Consider the following 16,823-nt stretch of genomic DNA (forward strand, 5'->3'; position numbering starts at 1 on the left):
CCAGGATGTTGATAGTGGGGGATTCATTGATGGTAATGCCATTGAACATCAAGGGTAGATGGTTGGATTCTCTCTTGTTGGTGATGATCATTGCCTGACACTTGTGTGGCACGAATGTTACTTGCCACTTGTCAGCCCAAGCCTGGATATTGTCCAGGTCTTGCTGCATTTGGATATGCACTGCTTCAGTACCTGAGGAGTCACGAATGGTTCTGAACATTGTGCAATCATCGACGAGAATCTCCACTTCTGACCTTATGTTGGAAGGAAGGTCATGGCTGAAGCAGCTGAAGATGGTTGGGCCAAGGACACTACCCTGAGGAACTCCTGCAGTGGTGTCCTGGAACTGAGATGATTGACCTCCAACAACCACAGCAATCTTCCTTTGTGCTAGGTATGACTCCAACTAGTGCAGTCTGCCCCTGATTCCCATTGACTACAGTTTTACTAGGGCTCCTTGATGCCACACTATGTCAAATGCTGCCTTGATGTTAAGGGCAGTCACTCTCACCTCAGCTTGGGAGTTCAGCTCTTTTGTCCATGTTTAAACTAAAGCTGTAATGAGGTCAGGAGCTGAGTGGCCCTGGTGGAACCCAAACTGGGCATCAGTGAGCAGGTTATTGCTCAGCAAGTGCTGCATAATAGCACTGTTAATGACCCCTTCCATCACTTTACTGATGATGGAGATTAGACTGATGGGGCAGTAATTGGCCAGGTTGGATTTGTCCTGTTTTTTGTGTACAGGACATACCTGGGACAGTTTTCCACATTGTCAAGTAGATGTCAGTGTTGTAGCTGTACTGGAACAGCTTGGCTAGGGGTGCAGCAAGTTCTAGAGCACAAATCTTCAGTACTATTGCCAGAATATTTTCAGAGCCCATAGCCTTTGCAATATTCAGAGTCTTCAGCCATTTTCTTGATATCATGTGGAGTGAATCGAACTGGCTGACGACTGTCATCTATGATGCTGGGGACCTTTGGAGGAGGCAGAGATAGATCATCCACCCGGCCCTTCTGGCTGAAAGTTGCTGCAAATGCTTCAGCCTTATCTCTTGCACTGATGTGCAGGGCTCCCCCATCATTAAGGTAAGGGATATTTGTGGAGCTTTTGCCTCCAGTGAGTTGTTTAATAGCCCACCATCATTCATGACTGCATATGTTAGGACTGCAGTGCTTACATTTGATCCATTTGTCATGAAATTGCTTAGCTCTGTCTACCAGTCGCTGCTCATGCTGTTTGGCATGCAAGTAGTTCTGTGTTGTAGCTTCACCAGGTTGACACCTCATTTTTTGGAATGCCTGGTGTTCCTCCTGGCATGCCCTCCCATGGGGGATATGCCTTGCCATGAGGTTACAGATTGTGGTTGAGTACAATTCTGCTGCTGCTGATGGCCCACAGTGTCGCATGGTTGCCCAGTCCCGAGTTGCTAGATCTGTTCGAAATATATCCCACTTAGCATGGTGGTAGTGCCACACAACACAATGGAGGGTATCCTCAATGTGAAGACAGGACTTTGTCTCCACAAGGACTTTGCAATGCTCACTCTTACCAATGCTGTCATGGGCATATACATCTGTGCCAGGCAGGTTGGTGAGCATGAGGTCAAGTATGTTTTTCCCTCTTGTTGGTTCCCTCACCACTTGCTGCTGACCCAGTCTCGCAACTATGCTCTCCTGAGGTCAGATGTGGGCTGGGATCATACAGTAAATGAAGTGTACATCATCAGAAAGGCTGATATTCTTGAAACTATTTGAAGACTTGTAGGAGTTCCATGCCTATTAATCTGCATTTCATTTATCCTCATTAATTCAGACAATTGAACATATTTTCCCATGTTATGACATTATGAAAGGCAAAATGGCTTATCAAAATGAAAAATAACAGCATAACCCTTCTTAAATTTCAGGATAGCATGAGTCATGACATCAGTTTCCTGCATCCTTTATTCACAAGCAGTGGAAAGACAAAAGGAAATCCCATTTTTAACAAGGTACCAGTGAAGTTTAGTTTTCACATCCCATTCCCCAGCAGTCACTGACTGCAGCAGCTGCGCTTTATGATTTGGGTGGAATTTCCAAATTGCAAGCATTCCCAGGCAATCTGGGCTCCGTTCTGCATCTGAGATAGAAGCTTCTGTTTTCCTTGAGTTTCCATTAAAGATCGAGAACATTTCTGCTTCTGCTTCTAATGAAAGACGATGAGCTCTATTTGAATTGCCGATTTCTCATTGCTGTAGTTTGAGTGTGTGGTATGGGATGTTGCAATCCACAGGAACATAGGCTGAATTTAGAGATCCCTCAGGGAGCTCAGGACTTTCCAGAGCCAAACAGACCCATGAAAGTCCTGGCTTTAATTCCTGGATCAAGTAAAAGGGAAAACCCCTGGGCAAAGGAATAAACGAATGAAGAATACAGGAAGATGAGGTCATGAATCATGCTATCCTGAAATTTAAGATGGATTAAGCCATTTTTTCCAGTTACTCCTGCTGGAAATTGGAGCTGGACTAAGTCCCTGCTTTTACCTTGGGAGAGGTAACTGCATTTACCCTCTCCCTGGGTTCTCTGATGAAGAATGGCTCCATGGGTGGGTACAAAAAGGCTACCAGCACCAGCAAGAGTCAGCACTTCCAGGAAAGGAGGGGGAGCAAACTGCAAAATCAGTTATTTTAACTTGCTGATGCAATGACAGTAGCAGATGATGATTAATGCACCATATCCTATGGCCAACTTTGGGTGGTGTAAATTTCACACAAGAGAAAGTAAAGGAAATGAAATGAAAATCAGCAGTCAAACATGGAAAAGAGACCAAATGGTAAAAATCAGCAGCAGTTTGACTCATGGACAATCACATTTGGTCTTCTATCCTGAGAAATTATTTTATCACTATATTGATAAGCATGATGATAATGGCACAAAAATACCATTCACTTTCTTGCCCCAATTTCTCCATCAGATACATTTGAAACATAAAACTTAAGATAGTTGATCCCCATCAGTGTGGAATTGCTGTCTATGATTCAAGCACCCCCCCACTCTACTTCCTGATCTCTGCATCTACATTTGACCTCATCTAAAATCTCAGCTTTGCATCTCTGAGACACCATTGCTATCTCCGAGTCTTCAGATTTCCGATTATAGTCTCTTAAGATACCCCACTCATCTAAAATTTGCCATCATTCTACTAGTGCAGCATTCACAAATCTCTGCACAATCCTATCACTGTTGTTACTAAGATTCAATCCATCTGTTCCATCCCATGTCCAAACATCAGCTCACTTAATTTATCTTTTGACACAGTTTGGAATATATAGCCCTTCAATGCCTGGGTCCAGACACACCCTGCGGTGTCTTGGGCACCCTCCCCACTGCAGTGCCAGAATTATCAGGGACTCCCTAGAGTGCCCAGGTCACACCACTGCCTGCATTACCATGGTTTCTGGGATTTCCTGCAGTGCCACAGATAGCAGGAGGCTCTGAGAACGATGCAGAAAGCTTTTAAAGTGGTAGCAACAGGGAGATGCAGGAGGCTGCTGACACTGTGCATTACACCTGTGATCACATGATTCAGCCCTAATTGCAAATTTTAAGTAGTAACTAATTTATTTTTACAAATGATACACAATTCAATTTGTGTAACTTTGTACGTTTCTCTTGAATGAACAAGTAAATGTGTCATCCAGCACTGGACAACAAAGACCATCAGATTCTACTTCTGTGCAGTGTCAATTTCACTCATCAGCAAATCAGCAGTTGGGAATCTGGCCTCAATATCCCTGGGATAGTCTGCGCTCACACTTCTAATCAATAGCCCTTTGATCCTGCATTGATGCTGGTCTAACATTAACTTGGGTGTAGGACAGATTGACTAGAAAGCCAAAAGCCTGATGCAGCCCACTGGTTGGTCTTGCCTCTCATTTCAGTAACAGCCAGTAGGGAAGGTATCAGAGGATAGCTGACACACATGGAAACGTAACCCAGTGAGAGTCTTTGCCTACAGGAGAGAAGTGAGGGGGGAGTGGGGGGGCGGGGGGGGGGGGGTGAAGGAAGGGTAAATATGAATGGAACGGTCAGACAATCAAAAGACTACAACCTGATATTTTAAAAATGTTTTTATTCAATAATAGTGGTATATTTAGAAACATGTAATTTGAGTAATTGCAGGAAATAAAGTCAGCCCCTCATGAAGTGTGAAGAAGTGATTAACAGAAGCCGTGTTAGAATCCCCAGTGAGCCACGTACTGCTGTGCCAGAATAAATCGTCTATTAGTACAAAAATACACTTTGGGGCACACAGTACAGTAACCTGTCACTTTATCCAAAGATCCCACTCATTGCACTCCAACATGCCTTAAAATATAAAGGACTCAGTGCCTTTACACAGGTAATACAAGTTATTCTCAAAGAACACAGCAACATTATTCCAAAGCTGTAAAAATTTCAATGATAAGTTGTAAATGTTGATTTTATTGCTGCAAATTATACAACTGCTCAAAAGGCCCCACGGCGACAGAATATAAAGATCCTCTTTAGAAAGCTCTTTTCAGTTTTGTTTTATACAAAATAAGACATAAAAAATGTTAATTTACAAACCGAGCTCCAAGGTGATATCAGGATTTATGTACAGCCACAGATCTCAGCGACTTTTCTACCAATCCCACAGCACAGCAGGACATCCAGCCTTAACTCATTAGAAAGTCCCTGTCAACCAGCTATACTCACTCAAAGTCAAACATCTTTTTATAACTAAAGGACATAGAAAAGTAACTTCTACATTTAAACTAGGATATGGTTACTTATATAAACATGTAAAGGCTGTAAAGTTATACAATGTAGAAAAATCTATTTAGTATTTTAAATGATAGCTACAAAAACTAAGGGTAAGGCATCCCTGCTGGTTAACATGGAAACTGGGAAAACTTTACAGTTCAGACTTGCTGTGTCATTGCAAGCTCGTCTGCAATTCCATTCACAGCACTTAGAATGTAAGCATTTACATTTTAGGTTGTCCAACAACCTCATTTCTGACTGTGTGAAAACAGGTTATTGCTTAAATCTGTGTTCCACCCACTGCCTTGGTATCCTGGCATAACTGTCAATCACCCACTACCACCTTTAAAAGTGATCAATTAAGACCGAGACACAATTTGTTCCCACATGGTAATTTGGGTCTCCAGGGAGAGATTTGTTCTGCCAGCTCTTAGGGTCACCTGGAAGAAAAAAACAAACCATTTAGTTTAATGCCAAGCCAGCAGCTTCACTCATGGAGGGGAGGGATGTTAGCACTGATCGATGAAACACTTTCTACTTTTGTCATCCAGAAGCACACCCAGGACAGGTACAGCACAGGTTAGATACCCAACTTAGTCCCCAGATACCCAACTTAGTCCCCAGATACCCAACTTAGTCCCCACTCCAGATTCTGGGAAGCTTTCTGTTTCCAATAGTCATGATCAAGCTCCAATTAAAGCAGCAATGAACTTTGAGAGGTGGCAGGCTTCCCAAATATTTTACATTCAAGGACTTTTCCAGCTTGTCTTGAAGCTGCTTTAAGGCAGGATTAAACACACTTTTCTTATGGTTTAACAGAACCATACTACAGGAACTTAATTATCATGCACAAACTGATTTCTATATACTCTGAGTACAATGTTAATACTTTATACATAAACATTGGATGTTGCATATTAATTCTTTGAAAAAAAGAAACACAAACAATAAGTTTTACGAAATAGGAAAGTTGAGGCTGAGAGTTGGTTATGAACAAGCAAAAGGAGTAAAAAGATGACAAGCATCCGCACTTCCAAACAGCACAGTCGCAGGCAGAGACTGCCAAAGTGTTTTAATAACTAAAAGAAGTAATTCAATAATAATTTGGGCAGGGTTAATCGAGAGATCAAGGAAGGCACAAGTTACAGCACAACTTATCAAAGCCAGGTCTGGGCTGGAGGCAGCACTACCTTTGTGTTTCCTGAACACATCTATGGCAGGACAGCTAGCAGTGTTAGGGAAGGCCATGCAATGGATCTGACCCTCAAATGCTACATGGAGACAAGGCTGAGAAAACCTTTGCACGAGGATCAATTCAATGACAAGCAACGATTCAAACAAGGCCAGAGTGTGTTAGTTAAACTAATTCAGATCAATTCATCAGCTGACGTTGATAATGCTCAGATCGAATTGCAACGTTTCTCAGGAAGCTTCCAATTTGATAGATGTCCAAAGACACAACTTACATTATGTCAATCACCGGCTGGAACAGAGCTTCAGAAACATTATGGTCCATCAAGCCATGCAACACAAAGATTAGTGAACTGAACTATCTCTCTTTGGCCACACTCTGGGGTTAAAGTCCAGCATCCCCCTTGCCACCAACTACTGAACCGACCACTTCCCTCCTCTGCGGCCTCCCTTCAAGCCGCATAAAGTGCTCCCGAGAGTCGCAAACCCCTCCCTGTCGCAACCTCTGCCTGTTCCATCGCGGGGTCAAATGCTTCCCACCCCACTCCTCCCAGCAAAATTTTACACCACAGTCCTGGAGTCCAACCCGTGCTAAATGGACAGGATCCATCAAGATGAGGATCCTGTGAATCTTGTGCAACGATGAGTCTCTGATCACAAATTGTAATGGGCAAGTCTTGTGCAACCAACAGCGAAAGTAACTCCAGCAAAATTGCAGAGTCCTAACACTAACTAATTTAACTGCAAGAGCATTCAGATATTAACCTTTATAGGTTATCAAATTATTTTCTGCATGTTCTTTCAAAATCAAGAAGCAGTGAATGCTTCAGCTTCTGTGTTAGATAAACACAAGTGCACAACATTCATTCATAGAATGGGCCTGATCTTTGGAGTGAAATGAAGGGAGTTGACACTGGTAAAAGAAAATTAAACAATGCAAGTTAACCACATCCTAAATAAACCATGAAAACAGAGCAGGCAAAGCACTGCAGAGCCACACCTAACCCAAGAACTCTCCAGGTAAAGCAGAGAGAGAGAGAGAGAGGAAAGCATACCCGACGAGGAGTCGGAGGATTTTAGAGCAAAAGACCAACCATCTGGAGTCATAGACGCACAGTGAGGCAAGCGCAGCTCCACAGGCTTCAGGAACTTCAAGCCATGGGGTCCACACATCACCAGTGGGCTCAGGAGTGTTTCACCTAGGAGAGAAAAGACATTCAGGTCAACATGTTAGAACTAGAGCAGAAAACAATGCAGTCAGTCTGAAAGAGACAGAAATTGTGGATGGCCAGCAGTGCAGTGAGCACTGGGGAGAAAGAGAGAGAGAGAGAGATTATGTTTCAGGTGGAACTTTCACAACAGCTCTCCCAAAGGGTGTCAACAAAACCTTAAGCTGGTCTTTCTCCTTCAGACAGTGTGACCTGCTGTGCATTTCCAACATTATCTGCCATTAGAAAATAGTAGCCAGGCTATCTACGCTACTGGAACTGAGAGTTTCTGTAGGTGAGCAAATCAATGAATTGGTCCTCTATGGACCAATAGTTCACTCACTCGCAAGTGCCGATTCCCTTCAGTCACCTTTCCTATTGCTGGGACCTAGCTGCAACTAAGGACTCTCCTCCTCCAGATTTTTTTTTAAAAAACTGATTTTCACTGGTGCTTCTCAAATCTGTACATCATCCCTGCTCTTGACCATTAACAACCACAATTCACCTCTGGGAAGCAAAGTTAACACAGCCCTCTGTAAAAACATTCTTATCCTCTCAACTAAGCAAATATTGCAAAGTCTTGTAAAGTGGCATAATGTTCTACTTGATACTTGAGCCCATAATGCAGGAATGCTGCACTGTAGGAGGTGCCATCTTTTGCACGAGACATTAATCTCAATGAAGCATACAAAATTCTTACAGGGCTCGACATGGTAAATGCAGGAAGGACATTTCCCCTGGCTGGAAGGGTCCAGAACAGTTTCAGAATAAGAATCTTTGGAATTCTCTACCCCAGAGGGCTACGGAGACTCAATCATTGAGTATATTCAGGACAGAGATCAAGAGATTTCTAGATATTAAAGGTATCAAGGGATATGGGGATAGTGCAGGAAAATGGCATTGAGGTAGATCTAATTGAATGGCGGAGAACGCTTAAGGGGCCAAATGTCCTACTCCTGCTCCTATTTTAAACCAAGGCCCTGTCTACCCTCACACATGGAAGTAAAAGGTCCCATGGGCACTATTTGTAAAAGGAGATTTCTCAGCCCTGGGCAATAATTATCCCTCAAACAACATCACAAACAGATTATCTGACTGTTTGTCTTATGGCTATTGGTGTGACACTGCTATGACCAAATTGGATTCCACGTTTCCTTCATTACAACAGGACTACACTTCAAAAGTGCCTGATTGGGTGGAAAACACTTGGAACATCCCAAGATCAAGAAAGGCATGAGATAAATGTTTCTGTTAGCTAGTCAATCTTCTATCCATGCCAATATGATACCCCCTACACTATGAGCTTTTGTTTTCTACAATAATCTTTGACGTGGCACTTTATCAAATGCCTTCTAGAAATCTAAGTACCGTACTGGTTCCTCTTTATCCACAGCACATGTGACTCCTTCAAAGAACTCCAATAAATTGGTTAAACATGATTTCTCTTTCACAAAACCATGTTGATGCTGCCTGATTGCTTTGAATTTTTTCATGTGCCCTGCCATCACATCATTAATAATAGCTTCTAACACTTTTCCTATGACAGATGTTAAGCTAACAGGCCTGTAGTTTCCTGCTCTCTGCCTCCCTCCCTTTTTGAATAAAGGAGTTACATTCTCTATTTTTCAATTTAATGGAACCTTCTCAAAATCTAGTGAACTTTGTAAAACTAAAAACCAACGCATTAACCATCTCACTAACCACTTCTTTTAAGACCCTTGGGTGAAGTCCATCAGGACCCGGGGACTTGTCAGCACACAGCTCCCACAATTTGTTCAATACTACTTTCCTGGCGATTGTAATTTTCTTGAGTTCCTCCCTCCCATTTCCTGATATACAGCTATTTCTGAGATGTTACTTGTATCCTCTATAGTGAAGACTGATGCAAAATTCCTGTTTATTTTCCATTATTAATTCCCCAGACTCACTTTCTATGGGACCAACGCTCACTTTGTTAACTCTTTTAAAAAAAATCTACAGAAACTCTTACTATTCGTCTTTATATTTCTAGCCAGCTTTCTCTCGTACTCTACTGACCTGCCACTCATCTTTGTGCAATTATATAATTTTTCTTGAAGTTTGATACGAGCTTTAATTTTTTTTAGTTAACCACAGATGGTGGGTCCTCCCTTTGGAATTTTTCTGATCTCTGCCTAGTACAACTCTACAATGCTCATGTTAGCTCAATTCAAAATGAATTAGGTATAAGAAATGGCAAGGATGGTCACCTGAGAGACAGTTTTTGACAACTGGACATTGATTTCAAATCACTCTGCACTGGACACAAATATACATTACAGGGAGTGAAGATTAATGAACCATTTCAGGAAAGAAAGCTAGTTCTCACCTTTCTCCTTGTCCAGGGGAGGGAGGATACTGTTGTCTCTGCAGACCTTAAAGTAGATTTCCTGTTCCACTCCCTCAGGAATGGCTCCCTTTGGAATGATGATACTAACCCCAGTCTCGACAGAGCTCAGCACACCACCATTGCTGTCAAAAATTCCCCGAGCTGTTGCAACTACCGTATGACTATCATCATCATCATCTTCCAATGCACTAGGACTGAGAAAGAGCAAGTTAATCAGCACTACAATCAAATTAGACGTCACTGCAACAATTAGTTGAGAACTTGAGAGAACAAAATGTTACAGTCACCATGTATGGAGAGAAGGTGCATTATCAGAGCTTGTTCTAATCAAGGGCCAACAGCTGAAACATTAAATACTCTGACAGATGCTGGCTGACCTACCGTGTTTCTTCAGCTACTTTTTGTTTGATTTCCTTTCTGTAGTGTTTTTGTTGTCAGAACTTCAATAACATTTGCTGTACACATTCAGATGCAGTTTTGTACTCATCAAATCCAACAGTCAGTTCTGGAGAGCTGATTGTCACCAATCAGGCAAACGAAGGCCAATGATGGGGTATGTCCCCATTATTCTGCTCCATGTCCCCAAATTTAGCATAGTGCAGCATCAGCGTGAATTTTGGTTGTAACATACTCAGTGCTTTAATAGCTTACGGACAATGTTCATCCCTGCAAAAGCTGCAGGAGGTGTGACAGGAATTTTCAGACTGCTCTATATCCCTTAGTAGCAGCTTCAAGATATCTCCAAACCAAACAATCTCAAAGAATTGATAAAGTAGAGTTGTTGCCCTCTTTGGCAAGCTGCCCTTGGCATGCGACAAATAAAGAGTCCCCACAGTCCTTTAAAAGCGAATTTGACAACATTTCTGAGAGAGGAGCACATTAATCAATTATACAGTAAAGTGAGTGGGCAATAGAATGTATCATAGCAACCACTCTGTCCTAGACCTTTGCTTGGTTGCTATAGGGAGTTGGAGAGGAATTTCATAAGTGTTTTTACTGAGTTGGCTGCAGGTTTTAATGTGTCATCTTTCCTTCTCCTTGATGATGGTGCAGGATATAGTGGGTGAACATTGAGGCTACAACATTGGCTGGATGGGGCAGGCTTGCTGGGCCTGATGATTTTCCAATTTCTTTCCACTTCTGTTCAGAAAAGGGATAAAACCATGTAGACAGGCAGCCTAATGTCAATGCTGGCAAAACTTTGAGAGCAATAATCCAGGACAAAATTTATTGGCACTTAGAAAAATGTGGGTTCAAAATAAAAGCCAGCACAGATTTGTTAAATGCAAATCATGCTTGACTAACTTGATCAAGTTCTTCAATGAAGTAAGAGAGAGGGTTGAGAGACAGAAAACTCCGACGAGACTGTTAGTTGAAGCTCATGGAATTTAAGGTAATTGATGGCAAATTATTGATCTGGTTAGGAAATTGGCTGAGTGGCAGGAGAATCGGGATAATTGATAGGTATTCTAACTAACAGGATTTGACCAGTGATGTCTGCAAGAATCTGTGTTGCAGACTCAACTATTCACTACTAATTAACAAACAGACGAAATAGGAGAAGTAAGCTATTCAGCCCATCGAGCCTGCTCCACCATTCACGAGGATCATGGCTAATCTGTTTGTGTTTTGAATTTCACATTCCCATCTACCCCTGATAACCTTTGATTCCCTTGCCTAACAAGAATATATCTACCTCCATCTTAAAGATATTCAATGACCCCCATCTCCACCAACTTCTGAGGGACAAAGTTCCAAAGTTGCACTACCCTCAAAAAATTTCTCAACATCTCTATTTAAAAGGGCGAACCTTTGTTTTAAAACAATGCCCCCTAGTTCTGGACTCACCCACAAGAGAAAATATCCTTACCACATCCACCATGTCAAGACCGTTCAGGATCTTTATATACTTCAATCAAGTCACCTCTCACTCTTCTAAACTCAAGTGGAAACAAGCCCAGTCTGTCCAACCTTTCCTCATAAGACAACCCGCTTATTCCAGTATCAATCTAGTAAACCTCCTCTGAACTGCCTCCAACGCATTTACATCCTTCCTTATATAAGGAGACCAAAGCTGCACAAAGTATTGGAGAAGTGGTCTCACCAATGCCCTGTATAACTGAAGCGTAACATCCTTGCTTTTATTACGAGAGGAATAAACATAAAGGATAGCATTCCATTAGCCTTCTTAATTACTTGCTGTACCTACATACTAATGTTTTGTGACTCATGGGGAGGCGGTGGCGTACCAGTATTGTCACTGGACTGGTAATCCAAAGACCCAGGGTAAAGCTCTGGGGACCTGGGTTTGAATTGAATGGTGGAATTTGAATTCAATAAAAAGAAATCTGGAATTAAAAGTTTAATGATGACCATGAAACCACTGTCAACTGTCGTAAAAACCTATCTATCTGTTTCACTAAATCTGCCGTCCTTACCTGGTCTGGCCTACGTGTGACTCCAGACCGGCAGCAATGTGGTCGACTCTGAACATGGGCAATCAGGGATGGGCAATAAATGCTAGCCAGCGAGGCCACATCCCATGATTGAATTTTAAAAATGCACAAGAACATCTAGATCCCTCTGCACCTCGCAATTCTGCAGGCGTTCTCTGTTTAAGTAATACTCTGCTTTTTTATTCTTCCTGCCAAAGTGAACAATTTCACATTTTCCCACATTAAACTCCATTTGCCAGATTTTTGCCCACACTCTCAACCTATTTATATATGTCTGCATCCTTATTTCCTCTTCACAACATACCTTCCTACCTATCTTTGTGTCATCTGCAAATTTGGCTACCTTGCCTTCATTCCCCTCACCTAAGTCACTGATATAAATTATAAAAAGTTGAGGCCCCAGAACAGACTGGATTCCAGCAGGATTCCACTAGTCACATCCTGCCAATCAGAAAAAGATTAATTTATGCATTCTCTGTTTTCTGCCAGCCAACCAATCTTCGATCCATGCTAATATGCTACCCCTACACCATGAACTTTCATTTTCCGCAATAACCTTTGATGTGGCACCTCATCAAATACCTTCTGGAAATCCAAGTACAGTACGTCTGCAGGCTCCCCTTTAACCACAACACATGCTACTCCTTCAAAGAACTCAAATAATTTGGTTAAACATTATTCCCCTTTCACAAAACTATCCTGACTCTTCCTGATTACCTTGAGTTTTTCTAAGTGCTCAGCTATAACCTCCTTAAGATCGATTCTAATGCCTTCCCCATGACAAACAAAAAGCTAACTGGCCTATGGTTTCCTGCCTCCCCCACTTCTTGAATAGAACGGTTATATTTGCCACTTTCCTGATGGAACTTTTCCAGGATCTAGCGAATTTTGAAAAATTAACACCAACACATCTATTACCTCATTAGCCACCTCTTTTAAGACCCTAGGACAAAATCCATCAGGAATTGGGAGACTTGTCAGCCCGCAGCTCCATCAGTTTGCTCAGTACTGCTTCCCTAATAATTGTAATTTCACCAAGTTCCTCTCTCCCTTCCACTTCCTGATTTACAGCTATTTCTGGAATGTTTTTTGTATCCTCCATAGTGAAGATGGAAGCAAAATATCTGTTCATTTCATCCGCCATTTCCTTATTATCTACTATTAACTCCCCACTGTCACTCTCTAGGGGACCAACATTCACTTTACTTACTTATCTTTTTTAAATGCCTGTAGAAACTCTTTGTTTTTACATTTCTAGCATGCTTTATATTCTCATTTCTTTCTCCTGATTAACCTTTTAATCATTCTCCGCCATTCTTTATATTCTGACCAATCATCTGACCTGTCACTCATTTTTTGCAGTTATATGTTTTTTCCTTAAGTTTGATGCTTTCCTTAACTTATTTAATTAACCACAGATGGTAGGACCTCCCCTTAGAATTTTTCTTTATAGTAGCAATATACTTATTTTGAGCATTTTGAAATATTCCCTTAAATATCTGCCACTGCTTCTCTATTGATCTATCTTCTAGTCTAGTATCTCATCTTCCAGACGATGAGATAGAAAACCAAATTTTCCGACAACACAAAATAGGCAGCATTGTAAGAGTGCAAATGGAAGCATAAAATCACAAAGAAATACTAACAGGTTAAGTGAATGGGCCAAACTGTGGCAAATGGATTTCAGTGTATATATTTTTTTCAGACAAATGAGGGGGGACAATATGAACAAAGTTTTGATGTGGGTGCAGAGAGGCCAGGGGTTTACATACACACATCCTGGAAGGTGGCACGCAGGGTTGAGAAGGCTGTTAAAAAAAAAACACGGAAATTATACTGAACTTTTATAAAACACTGGTTAGCCCTCACCTACTGTTGTCGAAGAATATCAAGGCCTTAGATGATAAAGCGGAGATTTACTACAGTAGCACAGATGAAAGACTTCATTTAATTGGAGAGACTTGAGAAACTGGGATATTTTCCTTGAAACAGGAAAGGTTAAGGGGAGATTTGACAAAAATGTTTAAAACCTTAAAGGGTCTTGATAGAATAAATAAGGAAAACTGCTTCCAATATCAGCAACCAGAGGACACAAATTTAGGGTGATTGGCAAAAGTACCAGAAGTAACATAAGGAAATATTCTTTCATGCAGAAAGTTATGATCTGGAATACGTAACCTCAAAGGACAGTGGAAGCAAATTCAACAGTAACTTTCAAATGGAATCAGATAAATAATCAAAGAGGACAAATTTGCAAGTTTATGGGGAAAGAGGAAGGGAGTGGGATTAATTGGATAGCTTTTTCAAAGAGCTGGCACAGGCATGATGAGTCAAATGTCTCTTTCGGTGATGTATCATTCTATGTGGTTGACGCTCAACTGCCCTCTGAACAAGGGCAATTAGGGATGGGCAATAAATGCTGGCCTAGCCAGTGACGCCCACATCCCATGAATGAATTGAAAAAATGTTAAACTGAGGGCTTGCTAACAATAAGTGAGCACTTCCTGCAATATCCAAAGCATATCTAGGATTTACAGGCCATGAAGCTACCATGCAGTTACCATGCAGTTTGGTTCTAAAGTCCCAAGTGTAGTACTCATTGGAATGTACACAGCAGTATTCACTATACAGTAGAAGAGATTTAAAATTACGCACTCTTGACCCAGTAACGTCGGGTAATTTACTCGCCATGTTGTGTACTTCTTTCAGTACGATCCATCCCTTTAACAGAGGGGATTGAGGCTTAGAACAGCAAAATGGTTACATCATGAAACCATAACTTACTCTTACGGTTAAACTCCTGAACAATTTAATCTAGAGCTTTTAATATTTTAGGGTGTTCAATGCAATGCAGTAAGAGTGTCTGACGAAGCTCTTTTATAAAATATTACTCCACAGGGGTCATGCATCAATCCTGCTCCATATGAGAAAGCAAAGAAATTCCGAACTGATATACTGTCAATTTGCAGCTTATGAGCACAGTCACTCTAAAGAATGAAGCTGACAATATAAACCATTGTGGGGTGAATGCCTTCTCTAACCTCATCTGAATAACAGCACATTAACCCAACTACCATCACACATTCTGTAAGACATCAAAGTACCTCAGATATACACTCAATGTCAGTTCTGTAAAACGAACAGGAAAACACAAAATAAATCAGGTCGGATTTTCCGAAGCAAAATTTTATACTAGTAAACTAAATATAATTGTTGTGCAACATATTTGCTCTTCCCCCAAGTGCTGACTACTGCTGGGGACAACTCTACAGAAGCCAGATACCTTCTGCTATTCAGGGGAAAGAAATACCAGGGGCAAGCCCTGAGCTGGTCATAATAGACTTCAGATTGTAAATGGGGGAACTGCTGGAATACCCATAGGTTTTTCAGCTCTAAATGATGCAGCAGTCAGCCTATCACAAGGTAAAAGCAAAAACTGCAGAAGCTGGATATCAAACAAAAACAAAATGATGGAAGCACCCAGGCCTCTATGGAGAAATAAATTAATATTTCACTTGTGTCATCAGAACTGCAGGAAATCGCAGATGGACTGCATTTAAAAAAGAATAGAACAAAGGGGAGATGAGAGGGTTAATTAATAACCTCAGTAATGGACTCCACGATTGGGTAAGACTTGCTGAACAATCCTTGGTGTGCTAATAGCTACATTGTCAACTAATTTAAGATAATCAGTCGAACACATAAGATGGCTCATGTGTGCTTGCTAGAAGTGACATACATTCATACGCATGGACCCGTTCTCTGCAAACAAAAGGAACATGTTCACGTCTTGTGCCTTTTTGGATTACCTGAAGCTTGGGGAGCCTATGGCTCCCCATTGTTATCTCCATGGCAACACCTCAATCAATCAGAGTTGACTTGCCAACCAATCAGCACCCTTTTTCCTGTACTAGAAATTATGATCATTTGAAATTTAGCATTCTTGTGTTTGTCCTGATGGTTGCAAGATGAAAAGCTTTGGCAACTTGTCTCTTTTCTCAGCAATATTTATATATTGCTCCAGTGGTGCAATCGGTTAGCGTGCAGTACTTATACAGCAGTGCAGCTGGTGAGCTTTGCCTCACCCAGAGAACAGATTTTCTATGTCAGTGGTTTTTCTACAGGGTGATATTTTGCGTCAAGTGCAGCTGCATGACTCACTGTTGCTGGCTAGTTTACTGCTAAGAGGGAGCTAAGTGCATAAATGTCTCCTTCCAGTACACAGCCTCTGCATCATCAAGAGCCCCTGTAGTGCCTCCCACAGCAATACACAGCAAGTAGGCACCCTACAGCCCTAGGCTGAACTGCAGTGAATCCCAATGGGACTTTGGCCCTCAGAGATGTGATACACAGGGCTATCAGTGTGTGGACATGGTGCATTAGCCAGCTATGGATCAAATAGTGCCCACTGCCATGGGTCCTGCTCAGGAAAGTCAATGGCACTGCAGTGGAGTTCTACAGGCAGCTGGGGATCCCCTTCATCAAGCACCTTCTGGCAAATCCTGCAACTGTGGGCTTCAGACATAGCCTTCTGCTGGATTTTGTCTATGAAGTCAAGGGGGAGGTGCAGATGTTGGGCAAGTCTGTGATTCCAAATCCTGCCCAGGCTATGCAGCCAAAAGACAAATGGAGAGGACACATCAGTCCTTCAGCTTGTTCAGGCATTAAAAGTTAAGCAGATGTTCTCACCTGACCTCACCAAAGTTCTGAAGTCGCAGTCCCATCATCTCTCACAGATGGAACGATGCCAACCAACTATTTATATGCTTAAACTGTAGAAGAGTTTTGGATTCCCTTTTATGTTGGTTGCGTGTCTCTTCTCACACTCCCAGC

General features: G+C 41.7%; 1 protein-coding gene across 5 annotated transcripts in view; it reads right to left on the reverse strand.

Moving 5' to 3' along the window:
* Window positions 1-4,094: 4,094 nt before the first annotated feature.
* tjp1a (tight junction protein 1a) overlaps window positions 4,095-16,823 on the reverse strand; it is a 159,151-nt gene continuing 146,422 nt past the window's right edge. For 3 of the 5 annotated variants that reach the window (XM_078532434.1, XM_078532433.1, XM_078532431.1), the window contains 3 exons: window positions 9,514-9,728; window positions 7,014-7,157; window positions 4,095-5,207 (listed from right to left, as the gene is read on the reverse strand). In XM_078532434.1, coding sequence (XP_078388560.1) covers window positions 5,113-5,207; window positions 7,014-7,157; window positions 9,514-9,728 — 454 coding nt within the window. In that variant the 3' untranslated portion in view covers window positions 4,095-5,112. The remainder of the gene's footprint in view (window positions 5,208-7,013; window positions 7,158-9,513; window positions 9,729-16,823) is intronic. The other 2 variants (XM_078532432.1, XM_078532430.1) reach the window with 2 other exon arrangements.

Source organism: Cetorhinus maximus, chromosome 30 (genome assembly GCF_964194155.1).
Source record: "Cetorhinus maximus chromosome 30, sCetMax3.hap1.1, whole genome shotgun sequence".
Lineage (NCBI taxonomy): Eukaryota > Metazoa > Chordata > Chondrichthyes > Lamniformes > Cetorhinidae > Cetorhinus > Cetorhinus maximus.